We start from the raw sequence: 26220 nt of genomic DNA, 5'->3' as shown, positions 1-26220 counted from the left end.
GGAAATAATAAGAGTAAAGAAATGAAGGGAACCCTAGAAGGCAAGCACAGCATTCCAGTTAGGTGAAGGATGTATTGCCTTCTGCAAATTAATAAACTGGTGTCTGGTTTATAGGTCATCAATCAACAGTGACTGACTCAGTAGAGTTCTTGGACCCACAATTGTAAGGATGTACCCTGGGTGGTGGTAACCCTTCCCACTCTCTCCTACCATGAGATTCCAATTGGTGGCCTATTGGCCTCCCTGGACATCTGTTTCTTGCCCATAACCACAACTGAAGAGCCTCTCGCTCCTCTGTCTGCCACTGGCCAGCTTTGTCAGCCCCAGGCCCGCCATCTCCAGGACTCCAGAAACACATCACTTGGGACTTCTTCAGGTGCCTCCTGAAGTTATTTTTTAACATTGACCCATACATTTCTTGTGTCTCCAGCTAGACTCTAAGCTTCTGCAGGAAACGTCTATTACATTTTCCCCCTGACTTTCCCTCCCTCAGTCCCTGTGCCCCTGTGTAAGTTAAGTGGCCCTACACTGTGTGATCCTACAGCACTTCACACTTACTCCATCATGGCCCGGGCAGCCTCTTGTGTCCCTGGTACCTGCCACAGGGTGTGCCACTGTGTGTACTGAATGAGTGAGTCCGTCAGTAAGTCAATCATCCAGCGCACTCAGCAAATAATTACAGTTGCCCACTGGCTTTTTAGAACCAAAACTGGGGGCTGTTGACTCCTTTGACAGTTGATTTTAGCAACAGAGCCCTTCCCAGCAGTCTCCTGGGGATGAATAGGTGAAAGCTGCGGCAGAGATTAACTGCACTCTCTTGGCGTTCTCTTCATAGCTATTATGGTCTTTATTGGATAGTTGTTTTCCTGAAATGTCGGGTAACGCAGTGGGGAATGAATGAGGACTTTGGGATGCTTTGATAAATAACCTGGCCCTATTCTCTGTGCTGGTTGGGGGTAAGTCTGAAGCAACTGGAGTCCCAGGACTCAAGTTAATCCTCAGAGCTCCAGGAGGCGATGGGAGGCTTTTCCTCGTGGCTACTGATCACCTGCAGAGGGAGCCCTAGGATCGCAGAGTCTCTTTCTTCATTGTGGTAAAGCCCTTGACAGTAGTGGGTTTTCAAAACTGTTGAAGACCCTGTGTTACTGCATTGCTTGCCTTCTCTCTCCAATTCAATTCAATTCAATTCGTCTTCATTCATTTGAACTTTGTAATTTAAATTGTATGATAACATCAGGAAGGTGTTAGGGCCAAAAACCAGAATCAAGCAGTAATTTGCAGGAGAAAAGATTCTGTAAATGGCAAGGACTGGAAAGAGAGTATTGAGTAGGGCTTCTGGGGTGCTGGTGACATTCTGTTTCTTGATGTTGGTTAAGATGTTGGTTTTAGAAGTGTGTTCAGTTCACAAGCTGTACACGTAGTATATGGACATTTTTTTGTGTGTATATTAAACTCCAATTAAAAGTTAAAAACTTACAACAAAGATACGCATTAGATTAGGGTGAGTGGTTCTCTTTTTCCCTATAATTATTAACCTTATCTGAATCACGAGATCCTCTGAGAAAGCCACAAACCCCAGGTTAAGAGCATTTGCAGCAGCAGAATAGAGAAAGTGGACAAAAGGACATGAATAGATGGTTCACATAGAAAGAAATACAAATGGCCCTTAAACATATGACAAGATGCTCAAGCAAAAGATAAATGCTTGCTAAAAGTGCACGGAGATACCAATTTTAACCAAATTCCAAAGTTTGACAGCGCACAGGATGGGGCTGGAACAGTGGGTGAGGCAGTGGGCAGCAGGTGCTTTCAGACATTGCTGGTGGCATTGAGAAATGACAAGTGTGGCATCCACCCTGCAGGTGACATTTTACATACACGTAATGACTTACGTGGAAGGTTATCCACTGCAGCACTGGTTGTAATAGCTAAAGATTGGAACCAACCCAGGTGTCCATCTGTAGAGGACGGCACAGAAACTGGCGCAGCCGCACTCTGAGATAGTATGTAGCTGGAAAAAGAGGAAGCTCTTTGTGGCTTGAGAAAGGATCTCTAGATATAGTAAGTGAAAGAGGCAAGATGCAGGCTAAGAATAGATATTTGTATTGCTTGTATTCTGCATAAAGAAACACTGAAAAGATACACAGCACATTAAGAGAAGTGTTTCAAAGAATGGTGGGGGTGGGGCAGGGGCAGCCAGGCTTCCGAATGTGGACCTGTGTTCTGATTTGTGAATTCTGACAATGAATTATGTGTATAAAGCAACAGCAATCAAAAATTTAAAGAGCCCGTGCTCTAAAGCTGCCGAGCTAAGCCTTTAGGCATCTGTACTTCTTATATCTGCCAATTTCACAATGGCTTATATTTTTTTAATTAAGCTGTATCTAGAGAAGAGTCTTGAACTTATTCTGCATTTGGACTGTTGCATCACGGTTTCCTGGCTCACCCTAACGTTGCCCCAAGGATTCTTCCATGTGCTCTAAACCAATCTGCCCCCTCAAATGTTGCCAGTTACATCTAATTCATCAGCATCTAATTCTGGCTGAGGGAAGACAAAAAGGTGCATCAGAAAAGTACACCTGTATCTTCGGAAGCCATTGGATATGAGATCTTGTTCTGCATCCTTTCATCTTTGCCTGTTTCTACGGCCATCTTTCCCCCTTCTCTCTTCCATAGAGGGTCTTCCCTCTAGGACCAACCCCTACTCTAGCATCACTTTGGTCGCCATCTTTCACACCTTCTCAGGACACTCACACCATCTTTTCCATACATGCAAACACACACCATGTTTTCTCTCGTCTTTAAAAAACAAAATGGAAAAAAAACCCTGCAAAACCAAAACCCACAAAGCCCCCTCCTCCCCGGATTCCCCTAAGCGCCTGTCCTTTTCTCCCGTTTAGAACCATAGTCAATATCTCTACTTCTTCAATTCTCAACCTTCAGTCTTTTACAACCAGACTTCCATTCTCACTGAAGCACTTTTTGCCAAGGTCATGAGTGACTTCCTTGTTGCTGAATGCAGTGGCCCCTTTGTTGGTTCTTACGTTGCTTGAGTTCTGAGCACAATGTGACACTGGATGTGGCCTCCTTCTGAACTCACTCTCCTTCCAGCTTCCGTGGCCACTACCCCACAACGTCCTCTCAGCCTCTCCTGTTCAGTCATCCTCACGCCCCTCGCCTGCCCATCTGGTGGTCCTCAGAGGCCTGCTTCACCACTCTCCTCATCTCACATTCACTTCCGGGGGGGATCCTGTGTCAGAGAACAGAAATCTACTCTGATTCGCTTGAGTGGAAAAGGAATTTACTGGCAGGATATCAGAAAGCTTCCTCAACAAAAGGGAACGTGAAACAACCAGGCCTTATCTGACGGGACCAGAGACTTGCCCAGGTGCTGGGAAGTCCCAGGCAGCCTCCGTGGGGCATTGTCATCGGAGTGCGCCAGTTCCACACATTTCTGACCTTACGTGTTCCTCCGTATGAGATTCAAGTTCCTAGGAGAGAAGCTCTGGTTGGCCCCCGTGGCAGGGTCAGCTTTTACCTGCTACTACTCAGAGGTGCAAAAACAGTGCAACTTATAAGCCTAGTCTTCTGGCCTTTCCTGGTCCCTTTCAGTATAATGAAATCAAATTGAATTTGATTCACACCCCCTCACACCATGTGTCTGGCTCCGAGGTTATTAATACCCTTCCCATACTTTGGGAGTATGTTTAATGTATTAATATATTATTTTTATAATAAAAACTGATTTTAACAAAAATGACCTCTGGAGAAAATTTGGAAAATATAAAGAAGCAAATTCTATGTCGTTCAGCCCCAGCATTTTGCCGTAGTGTGGCCGAGTTCCTGAGAGCCAGACTGGCTCTGTTAGACATCCTGCCTCACCACACCCACCCCTCCATGTGGCCTTGGGCACTGTGCCCAAGCGCCTGTGCCTCCGTTTACTCCTCTGAGAAATGGGGATGATTGTACCCATCTCAGAGGCCTTGGAGAGAAATGAGTGGCTAATGTGATAGGACACCTCCGGGCTCATAGTGAGCGTCCTATAAAGGTTGCTGCTGCTGTCACTATTATTATTTCCAGTGTATATGTTTTAATTGCTGATAAACTGTGTATACAGTTTTATATATTTTTTCATGAACTATTATTATATAAGTATTTTCCATGTCACAAAATATTCCTCAAAAACATGATTTTAATAATTGTATAGTAGTCAATAATTTAAATGTATTCATAATTTCTTCTGTAGTTAACCATTTCTCAAAATATGGACAGTGGTGGGGTGTGTGTGTGCTATAATAAAGAACACTGAGCTGAAAATCCTTGTTTGTGTGTGTATATACAAATGAAAATGTGTGTGTGTGTGTGTGTGTGTGTGTGTATTTGTATACATCTGATCATGAGTCTGGTTGTTTTCTTAGAATAGCATTTATACCTGCAGCTCCTGGGTGAGACGGTATGAACTATTTAAGGTCTCCAGTAAGGCACCAATAGATTGCATAAAGGAAGGGTTGTCGACCATTCACACACTCCGGGTCCACCTCGCCATTCCCTCTCCAGCAGTGAGGTGAGCTTGAAGTCTGCCCATTGTTGCTGCCATTCCGTTACAAGGTGGCTTTCACCGCATTTCACTGGATTGGTAGGAGATGCCCAAGGTGCTTCTGCGTTTGTTACTTTTTCTAATGTAAATAGATTAACTGAGTAGTCCCATAAACCCTGGATGGGCATATTAACGTGCTTCCTGCCTGGCCCTGGCCCATTTTCCTGTAGGTGGAAATATAACCCATGGTGCTGGTAATACACTGGGTTTCCTTGTTTCCCTGATCCCCCTGCCCAAAGATGTTTAGCATTGTGGCATCTCTCCCCAGTGACAGCACAGGTCCCAAAGCCCAGTAACAGGTTCTAAAGGCACCTGGCTCAGGTAAAGTACGCGCTCAGATGGACTGACCCATTATCTGTCTGCACTGTGTGTGGCCTTCTCAGCGTATATTGCCAGTCATTGTGCCATATGTCAAGTTCCGGTTTCCATTCAATGTACTCCCATTTGCAGTTACCCTACCAGTGTTATTCTAACCCCCCAGAAAGAGCTAGAACCTTATTTTGTTAAAATTAACTAATGTTTTTTAAGTCCTCCATATTGTATAAAATGCATTCGCATCACACATGATTGCTTTGATCCTTGAAACAACTCTGGGAGTTTGGTGTGTTGATCTCCATTTCACAGCTGAGGCCCAGAGAGGTGAAGCCTCTTGTTGAATTACGTCTGCAAAGCAACAGCAGCTGGATCTCAAAGCCCCACTCTTCCCAAATCACGATGCCTGCAGCAAAGGAGAGCAGGAAGGGGAGAATTACTCTGGGGAGGTGAGTACTGGCTTTGGTGGAGGGAATAAGAGCCAAAGAGGAGTTGAAGGAGTAGGAGTCACAGGTAGGAGTGCTGGGGCGGGGCACGCACGTTAGGGCCACGGCTGGACCCACCCCCGTAACTGGGGGGGGACACGCGGTGGAAGTCTCTGGGACGCCAGGGACCTGGGCTCCCTCTGCGCTCTCCAGGGCCATGCTGTCCACCACTTCCTGCTGGTGGGCCCTCGGGCACGTCATTGCACTCTGAGCCTCAGTTTCGCTTTTTGCAAGATGGAAATTACCCCTCTGCCAACTTAGAAGAATTGCTTGGTGAGGTGGTACATAGGACGCTGCCTTGGGAAGTTTAAAGTGCGGGGCACCAGGAACCCCTTAAGCCCAAGGAACCCCTCCAGGAAAGGGCAGGTAGGACTCCATTGAGGGTTCCTTTCTTTTTCTCCTTTTCCTCCTTTTCTACTTTTCTTTGTTATTTTACAATGTCCTTGTTGTAAAATGATTCAAGTGATGCTGAAATATTAAGGTAGAAATGGAAAGTTCCATGTACTCCCCCTGCATCCTGCTGTGCAGAGAGGTGACCACTGTTTCTAGCTGAGCACACCTCCTGCCAGGTTTTCAAAATATCCATTCGTACAAACTTACGTGTGTATGTTTTTTCCCAATGTATATACTTGCACATACAGTTCTGTTCTTTACACTTTACAGACATGTCCTCTACACTTCTGCACCTTGCTTTTTCACCCTTCACAATTTTATCTTGAAGACCTCTCCATCAGAGCTATTTAGTTCTTTTCTGTGTCCAGGCATATACATATATATCAATAAAACTAATTTCCCACCAATGTCATTTGGATCATTACCAGTTTTTAAAAATGTTACCACTGGTGCTGTGTGAGCACATTCCTCAAGCAGGTTTGTACTCTTGTATTTTCAAGTGAAATTGTGGGTGACACAAACTTTGGTATTTGATAGATACATCAAACTGCCAGATTCCACTCCCACCAATGGTGTTTGGGGTGCCCGTTTGCCTACAGTGGCCCTCACTCGCACCCGAAGGGACATTCGACAATGTCTGGAGACATTTTCGGTTGTCACAGCCTGAGGTAGTGAAGAAGATGCTACTGGCATCTGGTGGGTAGAGGCCAGGGAGCTGCCAACCACCCTCAATCCTCAGGACACTTCTCCCCAACACAGAATTGTGTCAGTCGTGCCGAGGCTGACACGCCCTACACGACACCCTGGTCAGTGCTGGGGATTGCCGTCTTTTTCATCTTGCCAATCAGCTAGTTTGAAAACATTATACTTTACTTTGTACCTTTTCAGGAGAATGGAGTTAATTTTTACTTCTTATTTTATATATTATTTAAATTTGTTATAATGAATATGTATTACTTTTGTATTTTTCTAAAGCCATTAAAGATTTTTAAAACTCTATACCTCTTTGATTTATTACTGTGCAGTTGGTCCTTAAAATTTAATCGTATAGGTGCCTGCTTGTTTTTCTCTGATAATGTGTAGAAAGAAATCCTGAATACGGACGGGCCTTGAGAAACCGTCAGTACTTCAGGTTCAAGTCTCCCCCTCTGCCTTCAGAATTTCTCTCTTGCTCCTTCAAAGCACCGTCTCTCAGTGGACACCCAGACCCAGGAGCCACCTCAGAGAATCGTCTTAGCCGAGAGGTACTCCTCACCGCAGACCAGGGCTCCAAACCACACGTATCTTGTGCTGACCCAGAGCACCCACCATGGACTCATCTGCCCAGACACCAGGAAACTGCTCATTTCTCAGCGGTGAAACCTGACATCCATTCACCCTGTGAGTGTCCCAGACTGTCACAGCTGAGCCAAGCGCTTGGGGTTTCTATGGAGCCTGGAGCTGCTGGCATAGGCTCTGATGTTCACATTTCCTCTACTAGGTCCTGTCGAAAGGAAAAGGAGTGGAGCCCTGCCCAGCATGGTTGGGGGTGCTGGAGAAGTCCTGCTCCTTTCATTTGGCTCAGAGCAAGCCCGAGCCAGCCTGGAGGAAGTGTCCACGGAGGGAGGACTTCTCGGTAATACCCGGATACTCCCAAGAAAATGTCCCATGTGGCAGAAGTGGCATAGACTTGCCTACAGCCTTTGCGGATCACCCAATAGCAGACTTGGAAAGTGGGCAGACAGGTCTGGCCTTGGTGCCAGGAACAGGACTTCTGCCAGCAGCTCTCTGCATTTGATCTGCAGCCTGCTGTGGTTTTCCAGCAGCAAGCAAAGGTTTATGTGGAGTCTGCCTGGTCTGATGGCTCTCTCCACACTCTGGAATCCACACAAAGCATGTCAGTGGAATGGAGCTGCCATCTCTGAGGCCATGAATACCTGCCTGAGACACCCCTACATGGCTGACTCAGAAAGCAGTACAGGGTTCACAGTGGGGAGTGCGGTGGGGAGAGGAGGGAAAGGGTGATAGTAGGGAAAGAACAGCCGTCTGAAAGTCAGAGCCTGAGCTCCACTCCTGCCTCGCTGTGCACCCTGGGACAGATAAATCCCTTTACTTCTTTGGGCCTTAGCTTCCTTGCTAAGTGGTTATTGGAAGCGTTCACGCTGTTTTTCAGTTTGCAATTTTCTCAAAACACTGCCAATTAGATAAAGCTGGCTAAAGTGAATTAGAGGTTTAAAATAGAGTTTAGAAACAATCCACTTCCAGTTGGTTAGTTTTTCTTACTTGAAAGTAATAGATGTTCAGAACAGAAAAAAAAAGTCAGAAGGTAGAGCCAAGGAAACAGTAGTTCATACTGTGCTTCCCCGAGAATAAGACCTAGCCAGACCATTAGCTCTAACGCGTCTTTTGGAGCAAAAATTAATGTAAGACCCGGTCTTATTTTACTATAATATTTTACTTATATTACATTATATTATATATATTACATTATTTACTATATTTAAATATTTTATATATAATATATATTACATTATTTACTATATTTACTATATTTAAATATTTAATATTTTACATATATTACGTTATACATATTATATCAGTTCTTACAGTAAAACAAGACCGGGTCTTATATTAATTTTTGCTCTAAAAGACGCATTAGAGCTGATTGTCCGGCTAGGTCTTATTTTCGGGGAAACACGGTAGAGAACCCCCATAATTCTACCCACTCAGAGACCGTGCTGTTGGCATCTTGTTGGGATCTGGCTAGATAAGAGGTTCTTAACTTGGATTGGTGGGTGGGCTTTGGGGGGAGAGAGCCCCTGAATGGTTGAATAAACAAACCCCCTTTAATGGGCCATTCAGGATTTCTCAGTTGTTTAGCCATTACAAAGAATACTGTGCAGATATAAGCTTAATGAAAAAGAATTAGAACTGATTGAGAAAAGAAGAAAAACACGGACAATTTGAACACCTGCCAGAAATACTTTAAAGGAGAGGCACAAAAGGAGGCCACATTATCCTACAGTGCACAGAAGTTACCAGTGAGAGACAAGGGAGTAATGCTCATTTTCAGCCATTTACATTTAAGTCAACAAGTATTTACTGGGCAGGTGCTATAATATGCCAGAGCGTCTGCCAGGTGTCATGGACTCCACAGGTAGCCCAGCCACTGCCCTCACTGAGCTTTCAAACCAGTGGAAACCAACACGGAAATTATTTCATGCACGAACCGTAGTGTGTGTTTAACCAAACTGCCTTCGTGACTGATTGACACAGTAAAACCCGGAATGATCCCTCTCCTTCTTCTCATGCCTTGACCCGGCCTCCCTGCCTTTGAGGGGCTTGCATGTTTCACCTGGAAGTCCAGAGGTTGCTTCCAGGTGTCCTGCATGAAGGCCATTCAACTTCTGCTTGTTTTTTTCAGGGAACAGGAAGCTTAGGACTCTCAACTTGGCTTCTTCCTGCTTGTTTGAAGCTTTTCCTTATATTAAACTGCAACCTCCCCACCATGATTGGTCTCAGAACCTCACCAAACAGGTCTGTCTTCTTCCCCACTCTGCAGGTCTGAAGAGCGTTAGATCTTCAGATGAAGCATCCAATCCCATGGTCTTGCCCTCTAGTCAATACCCAGCGTCCATGATGTCCTTCTGTGGCAGGAAGCCCCCTATTGATTCATCGAACCGTGCACATGCCCAGACCTTCCAGTGAAGGATCCGTGAACAGATGGCCACACGTGGGGGCAGTGAGGCCCAGACCCTTGAGGACAGACTATGCTCGTGACACTTGGAAAGGTTCTGCAGCTTCAAGAGGTCGGTGGGGATGTGAGAGAAGATGAGTCAGCTGTGATTGGAGGACCTGGTCTGTGGCCCTCCCAGAAAGAGCCTGTGTACCTTAGATCAGTACTTTCACACTAAGGTGTGTGGGTGTGTGCTAATCTCCGGGGGGGTGGGGGGTCTTATTAAACTGGATTCAGATTCAGCAGGTCTAGGGTAGGGCCTGAGAGTCTGCATTTCTTAACAGTTCCCAGTTATGTGCTGATACTTTAAACCACATTCGGAACAGCAAAGCCCCAGGACAGTGGTAGCACAGTCCCTTGCCGTGCTTTGAAAATATGGACACTTTGCCTCACCCAAACCTGCTGATTCGGAGTCTTCTGGAGACTCGCTCATTGATCTTTCTCTCCCTCCCTCCCTCCCTCCCTCTCTCCCTCTCCCTCTCTTCCTCTCCCTCTCTGCTTTAGTTTGAAAAGCTCCCACAGACAACTGATGGATAGTCCAGTTTGATGTGGGAGCAGAGGCAGTGGTTCCCAGCCCTGGCTGCACACCAGTCACCTGGGAGTTTTATATAATGTCGATGTCAGGGGGCCCCCCTGCAGACCAATTGAATCCATTTCTGGGGATTGGGGCCAGGAGATTAGCATTTCACAAAGCTCTCCCGGATGATTCTAAGGTACAGTCCCTGGTGTAGAGCCTGATGTAAGAATCATCTGGAATTCTTGATGGAAATACAGGTTACTACGCTCCGCTCCGCCCTGAGCTTCAGATTCAAGGTCTGGGGCAAGGTCCAGGGCCATGTATGTCTAACAAGTGCCACAGATGATTCTTAGGAGATGGCAAGATTGGGAAACACTGAGGTCGAGGAAAGGCCCCGGGATTGGAGTTGGAAAGACAGTGCCCCTGGCTGTGTGAGTCCTCACAGCTTACTTAGCCTCTCTGAGATTTGTTTCTTCATCTGTAAAATGGGGATGATGACTGCATGAGGCAGAGATGGGCAACCATCCCTCAGAAACCTACGTGCCCAGTAGTCCGCAGGATAGCGTTGTTGGAAAGTGGCTGCCACAGGCCAGGGACTACATTGCCCAGCTCCACTTTGCCATTAGGTGGGGCGACTACAGGACTGCGTTCTGGCCAGTGGAACGTGGGCAGAATTAGGAGTGCTCAGTGGTCCTCAGCTCTCTCTTCACTCTCTGCCCATTGGATATCAACGCGTGGGTGATCTGGGAAGACACATGGGAAAGTTAACAGAAGTCTCTGCTCCTCCTACTGCTAATTGGACTTTTATGTGACTGAAAAATAAGCTTCTATGTAAAGCTGCTGCGATTGGGCAGTTTATCTGTTACAGTAGCTAGTGCTATGTTAACTAACATACTGCTTCCATGATGGTGGCAAAAATTAAATTATTAAAGCAGAGGCTGCAAACTGACAATGTGAGGGCTCAGATCCAACCAACAAACCCACAGATATGTTTTGTTACACCTGCACCAGTGTTCTATTTTTTTTCTAGCAGATTTTAAAATGAGCAATTTCCCAACAAACGTCTGTTGGTGCATTATTTATGGTGGCCAAGACATGGAAACAACCAAAGTGTCCTTCAATAGATGACTGGGTAAAGAAGATGTGGTACATACACACAATGGAATACTACTCGACCATAACAAAAGATGTAATATTGCCATTTGCGACAACATGGATGGATCTTGAGATTATCATGCTAAGCGAAATAAGTCAGACAGAAAACATCAAGAACCACCTGACTTCACTCATATATGAATAAAGATAATTCTCTAGAGCATTGTTTAGAAACAGCACATCTGTCCATCAGTAGGAATTGTTAAATTTATTATGGTGCATCCATACAATGTAGACTGTTATAAAGTACACCTGTGCTGATAGGAAACTTTTCAAGATGTACTGCTAAGTGAAAAGTACAGAAAGCAGGCCAGTGTCTGTCTTATGTATCACTATATCTCTTGTGCCATCGAAGTGCCTAGCACATAGTAGATGCACAATTAATATTTGCTGAGGGGATGAATACACATTTGAGTGTGATTGCTATGAGTTTGGCTCCCTGGATACATTCAGCAAAGACAAAGGTAGGGGCCAGTTTTCCACCTTGATCAAATTTCTAAGGTCTTAAACTCCCCTGAATTCACAGACATTTGAATTTTCCCTCGACACACTATATCCTTCTTTGCAAAATCAAACTATGAACCACAAGACACTTTGAAAAAGAATTTGCTGAACCACGGAGGCTAATGCGGCAACTAGGACTTAAAAGAAAATGTAGTTGCAAGCTTCCTGGCAGCCAAAGCAAAAAGGGAAACCCCTGGGCCACAGAACTTTTGTTACTGGTAGAAGGAACACTGATTGCTCAAGAGCCATGCCTGTCAGTCTGGGAGAGTGATGTACCTAAGAGTCCTTGGTAGCATGGCGAGGGTGAGGGGGGCGCAAACTGAGAAGCTTATTTTTCAGGAGCATCTATTTGCTCAATGGTAAATAAAACAATATTTATAGTAAGGAAAGCAAGGGTATATTACAAAACTTTATGTAAAGGTCCCATGAATGTTTCGGATAAACTGTAACAGCAAAGGTGTTCCTATGGGCTCTTCTAGTTGGGCCTCAGTCTCTTGGGGTGAAGATGTGACCTTGGACCAATGACTGACATCTCTGAGTCTCACCTTCCTCATCTGGGAAATATTATTTTGCAGATGAAATGAGATGATGCATGTAAAGTGCTTGGGATGATAAATGTATGCTGTGCTGCTGTTTAAGACTCTGGAGCCAGACAGCCTGGGTTCTAATCTCAGCTCCACCACTTACTAGCTAGGTGACCTTGGGCAAGGGCACGTAGCGTCTCTGTGCCTCGGTTTCCTCCTCTGTAAAATGAGGCTAATAGGATTATTGTGAGGAATAAATGAGTGGATGATTGTAAAGCCCTTAGAACAGAGCCTGGACACACAATAAGCCAGCTTGTTCCCTTCTGCCCTTAGTGGTTCTTCAAGAGAAAAGTCAGAAAATAACAGCTTCAAAGAGAGACGAGCTGTTTACAGACACTAATTTTAAAAGCAATGGATCCATAACACCAGTTGTCCTAAAGAAATATTTGCTTCTTAGAAGATTGAGAAGCAGAATGCGTTTATAATGGTGGAATCATCTGCCAGTGACCGGCCAGATACGAGCTATTTGGGGGGCACGGCCCATTTCCCCATGGCTCCACGGAGCCCGACGGAGGACTGGTGGCTCGTCCGGCACGGGCCAGGGGCGGGCCACGGGGAGGAAGAGAGAAGGAGCTCCCGGGATCCCCTCGCCCCCTCCCCCTCTCGCCCAGTGAGTAATGACATTCGCCGAGAGGGGAGGGAGGGAGGGAGCGAAGGAGAGGGACAGGCTCCGCGAGGCCATGTGATGCTGGGCGAGAGAGAGCCGCTACTGCCGGAGCCTCCTGCTTTCCTCCCTCAGATTCCGTGCTGTCATGGCGACCCCCAACAACCTGACCCCCACCAACTGCAGCTGGTGGCCCATCTCGGCGCTGGAGAGCGACGCGGCCAAGCCTGCCGAGGCCCCCGACGCGCCGGAGGCGGCCAGCCCCGCCCATTGGCCCAAGGAGAGCCTGGTTCTGTACCACTGGACCCAGTCCTTCAGCTCTCAGAAGGTACAGCCTGAGAAAGCAGGGGAACCGGATCGCCTGGTGGCTAGGACGCTGGAGGAGGGGATCTCGGTGGGCTTAAGGGGGCTAATGAGCTGGCGAGAGACTGCTGGGTGGAATCTGGGGTTTCGGGGCCGGAGGACGGGAGCCGCCGGGCTGCTCTCCTGGGGGGCGGGGGGGGGGGACTGGCCCTGCCTTGGGCCCCACGAGCATCGTCCCCAGTTCTAGGAATACCCATCCTCTTTCCCTCCCAAAAGACTCGGTCTGTTGGAGGGCTGAGAGGAGACAAAGAAAGGCAAGGGGAAGGGAATGGGCACCGCTGGGAAGGCGGCCTGTTGGAGGGGGCGGCTGCTGCGGGGAGGGAGGAGGGGCGCTTCCTGGGGTCCAGCCTGCAGGCCCTCCCTCTGCGCTGCTGTCCTAGATACTACAGGCCCCCGCAGGTCACAGCTCCTCTGCGCCTCCGCCTGGTGGGGGGCCTTCCTCTGACTGGGGCTTGGAGGGTCTGTCTCTAGCGTCCCACCCCCCTCCGACACCCCGCCGCCCCTTCCCACACACACCCTTATCTTGAGAAGGAAGGAGTTAACTCATTTTCTCAGACCTGCCGGGCCTTAAGATCTGTTTTGCTCTTAAAGGTACAGATAGCCTCTCCGCCCCTTCTCAGACCCAGGGGAGTTGAGGGGGCAGTTGGGAATCCAGCCTGGTGCTGAGTTATTGGGGTTCCCGCTTCCTGGGGGTGAGCACCCGGCACTGCGCTGATAAGACACGAGTGCCTCTAGGGGCGCAATCTCTTGCCCTGGGTGGTTGACCTGTTCGTGGGGCACAGATTCAGCACCACGGCCAGGACCCAGCATTCAGGCCCCATTGCTTGGCCCTCCGACTCCTCTTCTTCCTGGAAGATCCTTTTGGGTCATTCACTCATTTTCCAGATGGAGAAACCGTTTCTGTAAAGAGAAAGGTGCCTTGGAATCAAAAGATTTGTGTTTGAGTCTTGGCCCAGGCTCAGTTTTATCATCTGGAAAATGGGATAATAATAATAGCAACTTCTAATTCCAACACTGCTCAGGATGGATGAGAGGGTGGTTGAAGAGGCGGTATAAATCAGTGTTCTAGATTGGTACTACTCAAACTTGACTGCCTTAGAATCACTGCATGATCCTGGTTAAAGCACGGACTGTTGGGTCCCATCCCAGAGATTCTGACTCAGTAGGTCTGGCTCAAGATGCATTTCTAACAAGCTACCAGGTGATGCTGATGAAGCTGGTCCAACGATCTCCCTTTGGGTAACACCAGTTTAGGGTATAGACTCTGAGTCCAGACAATCCCCAGTGGAAGAGCTGTCTTCCCCAGTAACTTACTGTGGGGCTTTGGACAGGTCACTTTGCCTCTCCAAAGTCTCAGTTTTGTAATCTGTAAAATGGAACTAATGGCAATACCTCCCTCAGAGTGCTATTATGATGGTGAAATGAGATGGTGCACAAAACGTGCAGATGGCAGTGCCTGGCACAGAGTTGAGGCTCTGTTAATAATGGATGTTATGATGTCATTACAGTGCTAGGTAAAGGAGGGGTCGGGTTAACCAAAGTCACACTGGTACTTGTCCATGAATTTTACACATACATGCTGAACACCCACTGTGTGCCAGGCTCTATGTACGTGGCCGGAGGTTTGGAGATGAATCAGTCTGACCTCCAGATGCCAGCATCTCCTCCCATCCAGAACCTTAGGAGCCAAGCCCTTGTGGCTGGGACTGCATGGGAGGCAGAAGGATGGCACCCCCAATACCATCCCCCCGAAGGAGCCTCCTGCTCTTCCCACTATGGAATACTTCCTATTCGGCCTGAGCTCAGGGCTAAAATGGTCCCTCAGTCAGGGATGAGATCTCCTACCACAATCCCACTTGTGACCAAGCCTCTGATCAAGCCAGCCTGGGCATCTTACTGCCGCCCCTGCCAGGCCTTCCTCCTGCCCAGGGGCCCATGGAGGGTTCTAGAGGCAGTGTAGCCTGGCAGAAAGGGCATGGGCTCTATAGTCAGATGGTCCTGGGTTCCAGTCTCTTCTTGAGTGCTACTGGCTGTGTGACCTTGGACAAGTCACTTCACCTCTCTGTGCCTTGACATGCTCATCTATAAAAGGGGACATTTGCATCCTACCCTGCAGAATTTCTGGGGGATTGAGAGGACATGGATGTATGTTAAGTGTCTGGCATGTAGTAGGAGCTTAGCAGGTAAGTTTTCTTCCCTCCCTTTAGTCCCGAAGGGCCTTGCGTGCACGCAGGGAGCAGTTCCCCATGGGGGGCATGTGAGGAGTCTGTCCTTACTGGTACATAAACTATTGATAGCAAAAACAGACCACCCCCAGGCATGCTGGTGGCTCCATGGGGCATCTGGGGACTATTCCAGAGCCAGAGGACAGCAGGACAGTGAGGGATCCAGAGCCCAGACTCTGGGGCCAGACTGCCCAGGCTTCCATCTTGGCTCCACCACTGGCCACCTGGGGAATCCTGAGCAGGTTTCTTAACCTCCTTACCTCAGTTATCCCATCTGTAAATTGAGAATATTAATAGTGTCTTCCCCTCCCCAGTAGGGTCATTGGGAGGATTCAGCAAATGTCTCCATATAAATCACCTAGCACAGCACCTGGCACATAGCAGGCACTCAGTAGGTGTACCTACACTTACCAGACACAAGGTCAATCCCCAACTGCCACTTTCTAGCTGTGTGACTTTGTCACACAAGTGTCTTCACCTCTCGTAGGTCTCAGCTCCCTCATATGCTTAGGAGTATGCAGAGGGTTATGAAGAGGGTTGTGAAGACTGAACGATATGCACAGTCACACACTTGCTCAGTGCCTTAAGAAACTGCACCCTAATAGTGAACTTTCAGGTACCATCCTAGGTGATCGTTTGGGGCCGTGGGGTTCAGAGGAGGCTCTAATTGCATGGTACTGATGTTAGGGTATTTCTGAGGCTGTTCCCGACCCCAGCCCCATCTCCTTTGGGGAGGTGAGGTTCAGAGGGGCAAAAAGTGCAGGGAATCAAACACCATCATTCTAGTGCTGGCACTCCCGCTTACTGGCTGTGTGACCTCAAGTAAGTGCTGACCCTCTCTGGTCCTGTTTCCACAACAGGAAAATGGACTAGATGTTTGATGCAAGCTGCCTCCCTCCATCCCCAGGCAGGAAGGACTGCCCTACCTCCCTGTGCCCCTAGCCCTCTCAGCATCCTGTCCGCATACCAGCCAGTTTTTTTATAAAAACAAGATTGCTACTTACTAGCTGTGTGACTTTGGGCAAGTTACTTATTATCTCTGTGCCTGTTTCCTCTTGTAAAATGAGCATATTACTATTACTTACCTCGTTAGGTTTTTGTCCGGATTAAATGAGTTAATACACGTAAAGCTCTCAGAACAGTGCTATGTAAGAGTTAACCATTATTACTGTTGTTATTTCCACCAGAGTGAGTCTCAGAGATCCATCCCTGCCTCCGCACAGCAAGCCTGGTTCAAGGTTCGCTCGCCCCATCCTCTCAGGGTCTGCCCTCGTCTTGGATGTACCTGTGGGGAGCCCTTGTCCCAGCCTTTGGCCCCCAGGAGTAAGAGGCCTGGGTCTGGGCCCTGACACCCAAGACGGAACATGTCTCTAAGAGGCCCTCTTCCAGACATGGCAGGAGGGAAGTCAATGACCTCTACCTCCCACCCTGGCTTTGCCTTTCAAGCTGTTGGGCTCTGCCCCCAGCCCTGTACATAACAATGCACTTGACCATTTACCCCTTCCCCGGGAGACCCACAGGTGAGAGCTGCAGATCTCACCACTCTGCTCAGAAGCCTGCAGTGGCTCCCCAGTTCCCTCTGGGAAAAAGCCAGAGTCCTCATAATGGCCTCAGGCCCTTATGCAGGATCCCAGCCTTGCTTGGGTCATGGACCCCTCATCAATCTGGGGAAGCCTGTGGACCTTTCTCAGAACAATGGTCTTAATTGAATAAAATAAAATACATAGGATTATTAGATTGGAAAGGAAACCAGTCATATTCAAGTACAGCTATTGACATACTTTTTAAAACAGATTTGTTACCTAATGACATATGTTTCCGTATTAACCCATTATATAACACAATCCAGTGACAGCAATGATAACTACTGTAATATTGAAGTCGCGATGAGTGTAACTGCGACAACTGTGAAGTGATGAAAATATCTGATCCAGTGGTGACAATGTTACAGGCACTGCTAACACTACCATACTTTGTCACCTATACTCAAAGGCTAAATGTCAGTTTGAGATCACTGAAATAAACATGTAATTTTCCCATCCTAGTTCAAGGACTCCCTGAATTTATTCATGGATCCTTGGGTCTGGGAGTCTGGATTATAAGTTTCCAGTGTATGCTCGTTTCTGACCTCTCCCCTCCTCTCCCTCACCCACCGTGCTCCAGCCACACTGGCCTCCTCACATGTGGCCTTTTCAAACTCTTCAGACATGCTTCCACCCCAGGGCCTTTGCACTGGCGGTCCCTATGCCTGGAGCAGTCATCCCCAGATCCCTTTGTAGACCACTCCCTTACTTCATTCAAGCCTTTGCTCAAAGGTTACCTTCTCAGAGAGGCCAGCCGCGATGGGTCACCCTATTTAAAATTGTCACCTGTCTCCCTGGCATCCCCAATTCCCTTTACCTTGCTGTATTTTTCCTGTCTTCTGAGGCATTCATCATATTTTACATACCCTATCATTTTAACTGCTTATTATCAGTCTGCCCCCACTAGAATGTCAGCTCCCCGAGGGCAGCGATCTTTGTTCACTGCTGAGTCTCCCATATTTAGAACAGGACCTGCTACAGAGTAGCCACTGACTAAATAAGTGTTGGAAAGTGACAAATTTATAAACTGTAATAGGTGTTACATAAAACAAAAGGTATTTGATTCTGTAAAACTAAAACTGCTCTAAGATATAAAGTTTATTAATTTAAAATAAGGTATTTGAGATAAATAAACTGAGGCTTAGAGATGCTAAGTATCTTTTCCAAAGTCACACAGCAACTAAATGGCTGAGAAGAGACACCGACCCAACCCATCCCAGTTGCCTCATCAACAAGGGCTTGAGTGAGGCGTGACAGTGTCTGATCATGACAATGAAACACCAGTGAGTATATTTCAGGCAACCACAGTTTGTCCAGAGATGGTTGATATCTGTTCACACTGAGTGGTGACCACCTGAGTCTGGTCCAGCCCCCAGGAGGCAGAGATGGCAGATGGCCTTGGCGACTGCATGCCCTTCACCTGGGCCTGTCTTCCTCCCGTGTACCCCTCCCCCGCAGGATGGCACATGGCTCTGGCCTACAGCTCAGTGAAAGGAGGAAGTCTCCTTGGCTGCTTGCCGAAGTGACCCAAGGCAGCTCCAAGCAGGACTGTTATGCCTCTAAAGATAGTCCCCTTCCCAGGCAGCAGCCCCACCTGGCACCCTCACTGGAGTCCCAGGTCATGGCCCAGGAGTGGTCCCTGGGGGCAAGTGCCATGCCAAAACAGAGTCCAAATGCTGGACATGCCAAGGGCAAAGGTTTAGTTTGGTTTCTGTTTCCACCCATTCAGAGGCCCCAGGCTGGCCCAGACGCTGGATGACTGGGCAGAGCCACGTCTCTGAGGCAGGAGGAGGCCAGGAAGGGAATGGGGCAGTTGGGCTGCAGACAAATGAACTCCAGCCTCAACTGCTCTGGTGCTTCTCCAGGGTACGGTCACCACCTGTGAGCTCAAATATACACATACACAGGTGCTCTCGCTCATTCATACTCATATCCACACTAATGCACACGCGCTCACACAATACTTGAATACTCATACTTACTGGTACACTCATGCATACACACCCACACTCATGCACGCATACGCACATATATACACACACACACACACACACATTTGCCGCTCATGCTCAGGCACTTGCACTCAGACACTTGCACACTCACACACCCAGACCCAACAGATGCCACCCCCGCGTACTTACTCTCTGCCACCGTTCCTCCCCGTCTCTCAGACAGACCCAGCAGTTCCCTCCCACAGCCCTGTCTCCTGCGTGGTCTGAATGTAGTGTCAGCTCCCGGCAGGGCTGCAGCCCCTGGTTTAATAATGAGAAAGAGGAGGCTCAGGAAGGGGCAGTGATGGCTCTAAGGTCACACAGCGTTGCCATGGCAGTGACAGGGTGCCTGCCCCCAGTGCTGTCTACAGGACCTGCTTTTGCCTAACGAAGCAAAGGAATCTGTGAAGGAGTGTTGGAGCTTTGGGGGCTAATTACCTCTCCCTCCCCACAGTTCACCAAACAGAAGGGAGTGTTCTTGTGAGCTGTGAGCGTGGGGCATGAAGCACTCTAGGACATCAACCAGGGGGAGTAGGACAGTCTGTGTGTGTGTGTGTGTGTGTGTGTGTGTGTGTGTGTATGTGTGTGTGTGTGAGATAATAGTGATGTTAGACTCCATGTATTAACCTCCTGTGCTGGGACTTCACCCACATCATCCCATCTCAACCTCGCGCCAGCCTTGAAGGAGTGGACTAAATTCCTCATTTCACAGAAACTAGGGATCAGAGAGGTCAAGTGACTTGTCCAAGGTCACACAGCAAATAAACAGCCAAGCCAGGCTTCAAATCCAGATCTGTATGCCTTCAAAACCTAGTCTAATGCAAGTAGCCAAGTCACATTACCTCTACTGTATTCCAGGCACTGTTCCTCAGTGACTAATTATCTAATTCTCACAACAGCTCTCTGAGGGAATTGCTAGTGGGACTCCCATTGGACAGGTGAGAAAATTGAGGCACACAGTGGAAGGCTATTTGTAAAGCCAAGTCATCTGGCAAGTAAGTGCTAGAGCTGGGATTTGAACTGACATAATCTGGTACCCAGTCCAAGTTTCTGAACATGACCCCATGCAACCCCATGACCCCATGGGCTTCTAACTCCTGGCATTGGGAGAGAGGCTGGGGATGTCCAGTCCCCAGAGCTTCCACCTGGGTGTGGAGGAACACTGATGCTCAGGAGAGGTGGAGTCACTTACTCTCTTTTTGCTGGGGGACCTTGGACAAGTCCCACCTTCTTTTTGAGTCTCAGTCCACAGGAAGGGGGCAATTGAACTAGGTGGTCACTAACTGTATTCCAGCTCAGAAAGGTTGGGCTGGGTCAGGACATGCCCCAGCCTCAAGGCTTTCCATTAGCTTCCACCAGCTCAAATGTTTGTCTGAGACCCCCTAGAGATATAGGGAAAGACTAAGGAGGGGGCAGATCCAGGACACCCTGGAAGGAGCCCCCAGGGTAGAGTCCACTGGTCCGGGAGTCAAGAACCAGTTCTTCCAGGTTTAGGTGTGCTGCTAGATTGCTGTGTGACTTTGGGTAAGTTACTTGCCCTCTCTGGGCTTTAGTGTTCTCATCAAGAAAAACAGGGAGATAGTCCCCACGCTGCCATCCTCTAGAAAGCTGTTGTGAGCATCCATAAAAAACAGAGGGGAAGGTGTTTGGGGCAGTAAAGGGCTTGACCAATGTCAGCAAATTACTTTTCACCTCATTTTGTTTCTCAACTAATTTGAAATAATTAGCTGCTGATAAAAAATTTCGGCAAATTTCCTGGCCAACTCCATCCCTCAAGGCCAGGTTGAGAGTCCAATCATGATAATGTTGGTTGTGAATTGAGTGCCATTTATATACCAGACATTGGGTTGGTACCATTAATACTTCCATTTTGCAAATAAGGACACTGAAGCTCAGAAAGTTTAAAGATTCTGCCCGAACTCACACAGCAGAACCAGGAGTCCTATCCCGTGTATGTGCAGCTGTGAAACCCAGCCCCGTAACCACCAGGCCCCAGGCCCCTGGGAGATAACCCCCCCTCACGTGCCCAAGAATGGGCTGGAAGCCACCGTGCCCGTCCTGTGAGTGACCTCTGACCTCCCTCCCACATGCCCCCCCCCCACCTGGGCAGACCGTCCCTGTGTGTCTGCCCGCCTTTGCCTTCGCCTTCCCCGCTCTGACCCTGGCGCCTGCAGGTGCGGCTGGTGATCGCGGAGAAGGGCCTGGTGTGTGAGGAGCGGGACGTGAGCCTGCCTCAGAGCGAGCACAAGGAGCCGTGGTTCATGCGGCTCAACCTGGGCGAGGAGGTGCCCGTCATCATCCACCGCGACAACATCATTAGCGACTACGACCAGATCATTGACTACGTGGAGCGCACTTTCACGGGAGGTACGGTGGCCGCACCCCTTGGCGCGGGCCCAGAGCCCTGGCAAGCCGGGAGAAAGCTCTGGGGCCGTGGGCAAGGCCCAGTCTGTCCCGAAAGGAGCCACAGGGCTACAGGCAAGCCTCAGATGCCCCCCAGGAACTGCATAGCCACAGATCCCCGGGGACCCCACAACCCCCCCCCCCCCTTGGTACTCCAGGAAAGGGTATGGTCCACACAGCACCACCCTGCGTGGAGCTCTGGGATTACAGCTTCCTTTTCCAGGAACTCTAGAGTCACAGGCATGGCCACAAATCTTTGGGGGCCCCTCAGGCACAAGCAGGACCCAGACCCCGTTCTGAGTCCCCACAGACAGGGCCCAGATTTCCCAGGGACACCAGGGCGGCAGGAGGCCCAGCCTCCTGAAACCCTGTAAGCACAGCCAGGGCCATAGACTCCCAGGAAACCCACAGACAGGAGCCCAGATATCCTAGAACCTTGCAGACCGAGTAGGGCCGACACCCCAGAACCCTGCAGAACACTATGTCCCCTCCCCTTCTCTCCCTCTGGCCTTGCTTCTTCTGTTCAGGAGCTCACTGCCCACAGCAGAGGCTGCAAACAGCAGCTGAGAGGGGATCAAGGCCCACTGGTTAAAAAGAATATGAGTATGTTGCCAACATTTAAAAAGCAAGGAGTTTAGTTTTAAGCATCCAGGCTTCTCTTGAAGTCTGTCAACAAGGGGCCCAGACCCCCACCTGCCCCTCAGGGAACCGCTTGGAGGGCTCCAGGAGGAGAGGTAGGCGGGCTGCAACTCTAGGATCCCCCTTTCAGCTGGACCGCACTTTATCTCAAGGAGTCTGGGAAAGGGCGTGGGCCCGGGACATCTGGGCCATGACATTTCGGGATTCCAGGATGCTGGAATTGGGGTTTTGGGGTACCAGAGGCTGGGCTTTCTGAATCGGGGGTGGACAGTGGAGGCAGGACCCATGTCCCCAGTCCAGCCCCTGGCTATGCCTTGCAGAGCACGTGGTGGCCCTGATGCCCGAGGCGGGCAGCCCACAGCACGCACGGGTGCTGCAGTACCGCGAGCTGCTGGACGCACTGCCCATGGATGCCTACACGCATGGCTGCATCCTGCACCCCGAGCTCACCACTGACTCCATGATCCCCAAGTACGCCACGGCCGAGATCCGCAGTGAGTGCCTGGGGTGGGGCGCACGAGCCCCCTCAGGGAGACCTTGTTCTTTGCTCACCTTCTCCCTTTCAATGTGGGTCCTCCCTCCTCCTACTCCGCTTCCTCTCACTAGCCTGTCTCTTCCTCTTTTCCCTCCTTCTCTCCCTCTTCCTGACTCTCCCTGTTTCTCTCTGTCTCGCTCTGTGTCTCTCTCTGTGTCTCTCTCTGCCTCTTGCTTGCTTTCTCTCCATCACTCTATCTGGCCTTTCATCGCATTCGCTCTCTCCCTCTCTGGCAGTCTCTCTGTCATTCCCCTCTCCTGGCGCCTACTCTTGTCTTGCTATCCCATAGAGTGGTAACAGGGCTATGTCTCCCCAGAGGCTTGTCTTGCTCATGGGGAGCTGGGGCACCTCCCCACAGGAGTCCCAGCCCCAGACATCTAGAGTTGGGGCCCAGGGAAGTCAGTGCTCTAGTTGGCAGCCCAGGGCACTGAGTGACATCAGAGTTGCCGTCATCAAGGAAGGATGCTCAGATATGGCAAGCCCCCCCCGTGGGGTCTCTGATTTCTGATTCAAGCATCACCCACGTACTATCCTAACTGCCAGCCTGGACATGTCCGTGGCCTAGTTCATCCTTTTGTTTCCAGCACCCAGTAAATGGGGGTTGGATTAAATCAGGTTACCCATCAACAACTGGTTACAGACTTTGGTCCAGGCTCTGTGCAAACACCATGGGGTCCTATAAACAGAGGAAAAGGGATGATTCTAAGTAGATAATAGGTGCTCAGTAAATGATCACTTCCACCCTCTCAAAGGAATGAGGCTGATGTTCGAAGTGGGAAGGGGCCAGGTTGTGGAACCCAATCTCGTCCCTTTAGAGTGCCCTCAAACAACACGCAGGATTGATCTATATTTTCCTGTCCATATTCAGTCAACAATATTTACAAGGTTTCTTATGACCCAGGCCTGGGGCAGGGGGCTGGGGACAGATGGGGACAGACACAGCATCTATCCTCCCAGGGTCATAGTTCCGATGGAAGCAGAAAGATAAGTGATCAGGTAATTACAGTGTGCGACTAAGTAAATTTGAACAACCTCTCAGGAGGGCAGTCTGGCACTCTGTATCCAACATAAGAAGGCCCACACCTTGGAGGTGGTCCTGCAGTTACACTTGGATGTGTGCACAATAAGTATGTACAAGGATATTCATTGCAGCATAGGTGGTACTAGCAAGAGGTTGGAAATACGCAGCTGCCCATGAGTTGGGAACTGGATAAATAAATTCTAGGACTCCCATACAATGGAATACTGTGCAGCTGTTAAAAAAAATAAGCAGAGAAGAATGGAAAGCTCTCTATGATATATTAGTGAACAAAAAAAGTAAAGGCAAACAAATGCATCTAGTGTGCCATCATTAATATATTTGAAAAGGGGTGAGGTGGATACACAGATGCTTGCAAAAGCAAGGAGTATTTCTGGAAGGATACGATACACAAGAAGCTGCCAATATGCTTGCTTGTGGGGGAGCAGAACTAAGAGACTGCAGGTTGAGAGGAGAGAGGTTAACTCTTCCCTGTACATTCTTGAATGTTTGAATTTTTAAATAAGTATGCATGCACAAGCTGTTCAAAACCAAATCGATTTAGAAAATTTTAACCTAGTATCAATCAGTGTTATGATAAGGGGAGCATGGAGGCTGGGGGACCACAGAAGATGCCCATCCCAGCCTCTGGGGCCTGGAAGGATTCTGCAATGCAGCAATGTCCAAAGATAACTAGGAGTTAGAAGGGGAAAGAGAGGGAGACTCCTTTCAGGTTCAACGGCAGGAGAGGGTGTTAGGTGTTCTGGGAATGGAAGGAAGTTCTGTGTGGTTGAAGTGTAGCCCAGGGGGACAGCACGTGCTGATGGGGTGAGTCTGGGGAGCAGGTCTGGCAGAACTGGAATTTTATCCAAAGAGCAGCGGAGAAACAGTGATGGGCAGTGACATGATTGTATCTTCATTTTACAAAGTCACTCAACTGAGAAGCGTGGGTGGAGCAGTGAGGAGTCCCAACTGTCATCTAGGTGAGCCTGGACTAGGAGGAGGCAGTCCCTAAGTGTTGCTGGGGGGCCAGAGGCACTCCCCTGTCCTGCCCTGAGCTATGTGAAGGTGCCTAGAGGCAGTGGGGGGGCCACAGTAGGCCCAGCATCTCAGGGCTCCAGCCCAGCGGGGTAGTGGGGGCAGAGACCTCATGGGACGCAGAAGTCGCCCTGCAGTGACCCTCCAATCAGTCCAAGGTCTCCCCTCTTGGCTTCGTCTGCCCTCCTGGAGTCTCAAGAGAGTCACATGGGCAGCCCAGTGACTGGCAAGAGAGAAAATGCTGTACTTGACCTTCACGTTCATGAAACATCAATGAGGCTTAATATAGCCTGAAGCTGCAAGGCCTGGGAATGTGTTTATTGGGTTTTTATGAGGCCAGGAGGTAGGGCAGTGAATGGTGAAATCTCAGAGGGAGGAGCTGAAAAACTGTGGTCCCTCATTCACTCACTCATTCCATTCCTTCCTTCCTTCATTCATTCAACCCTGACTGAGCTCCTGTTCTGTGCCAGGTCAGTACTGGGTTTTAAGAGAACAGAGATGAACTTGACATAGCCACTGCTCTCCAGAAGCTCTGATTCTACTGTTTCTCCAAAAATAAGACCTAGCTGGACCATCAGCTCTAATGTGTCTTTTGGAGCAAAAATTAATATAAGACCCAGTGTTATATTATATTATATTATATTATATTATATTAGACCACGTCTTATATTAATTTTTGGTCCAAAAGACTCATTAGAGCTGATGATCCTGCTAGGTCTTATTTTCGGGGAAACAAGATAGTGGAAGACACATACGTCCAGAGATAAGTACAGTAGCAGCAAAATCTCCATATACAGCAATCTAGGTTGTGCACTGCACAAATCCAAAGGGCATTTTCGCATAGACTAAAATGTAAATGAAGTTGTGCAATGATACCTCTTAGTGTGTTTGCATTCTCTGGCAGAAATCTGTAATATACACTGGAGGACAAAGGCAATGAGTGGTCAGACCTCCTAGAGGATCAGTGGAGGAGATGATCTTGAACTAGATCTGCAAGGGGGTTTTCAGGAATACAGGAGAAGGCTATTCCAGGAGGAAGGAATGTGAGCAATGGCCTGGAGATTTGGAATGGTCTAGCACATTCAGGGAATGCCAAACATTTGGAGTGGCTAAAATGTTCCCATCTGGAGACAGGGACAATTGGGAGAACTCAATGAAAGTGGAGTCTGTGATGGGAGAGGAGATGGGTCCTGCTGGGTCTTTTAAGGAGCTTAGACATTAGCTGAGGGCAGTGAGGAGCCAGGGATGGGTTTTAAGTAGGGAGTGACATGGTCAAGTGTGTATTTGGAGATCTCTCTGGCAGAAGTGGGGAGAAAGACTTGGAGGGGAGAGAGTGCAGACAGACAGACGGTGAGTCAAAATGAACCAGGCAACAGAAGAACAGGGATAGTCAGAGAGCTGAAGATAAATATGAGAAAGATTACAGAGAAGAATCAGCAGGACCTGGGACCGATTTGGGGTGGAAAGGAGGGAGAAGGAGGGGTTCAGGCATCTGGCTTAGCTTAGTGTGGGGGACGGATGCTGCAATTTGGGGAGACTGCAGAGGAGGAGCAGGTGCA

At 48.8% G+C, this 26220-nt stretch overlaps 1 protein-coding gene across 6 annotated transcripts in view; it reads left to right on the top strand.

Annotated features, from left to right (window-relative positions):
* GDAP1L1 (ganglioside induced differentiation associated protein 1 like 1) overlaps nucleotides 1-26220 on the top strand; it is a 34637-nt gene that overhangs the window by 2672 nt on the left and 5745 nt on the right. For 3 of the 6 annotated variants that reach the window (XM_019748663.2, XM_074317192.1, XM_074317194.1), the window contains 6 exons: nucleotides 5222-5358; nucleotides 6970-7167; nucleotides 7268-7402; nucleotides 9329-13194; nucleotides 21203-21395; nucleotides 22391-22564. In XM_019748663.2, coding sequence (XP_019604222.1) covers nucleotides 13015-13194; nucleotides 21203-21395; nucleotides 22391-22564 — 547 coding nt within the window. In that variant the 5' untranslated portion in view covers nucleotides 5222-5358; nucleotides 6970-7167; nucleotides 7268-7402; nucleotides 9329-13014. Of the gene's footprint in view, nucleotides 1-4438; nucleotides 4565-5221; nucleotides 5359-6969; nucleotides 7168-7267; nucleotides 7403-9190; nucleotides 9304-9328; nucleotides 13195-19630; nucleotides 21089-21202; nucleotides 21396-22390; nucleotides 22565-26220 lie in introns of those variants that run through there. The other 3 variants (XM_074317193.1, XM_019748656.2, XM_074317195.1) reach the window with 3 other exon arrangements.

The sequence above is a fragment of the Rhinolophus sinicus genome, linkage group LG13, assembly GCF_036562045.2.
Source record: "Rhinolophus sinicus isolate RSC01 linkage group LG13, ASM3656204v1, whole genome shotgun sequence".
Taxonomy (NCBI): Eukaryota; Metazoa; Chordata; class Mammalia; order Chiroptera; family Rhinolophidae; genus Rhinolophus; species Rhinolophus sinicus.
The sequence above is the reverse complement of the archived record's forward strand: the minus strand, read 5'-3'. Positions and strand labels throughout refer to the sequence as shown.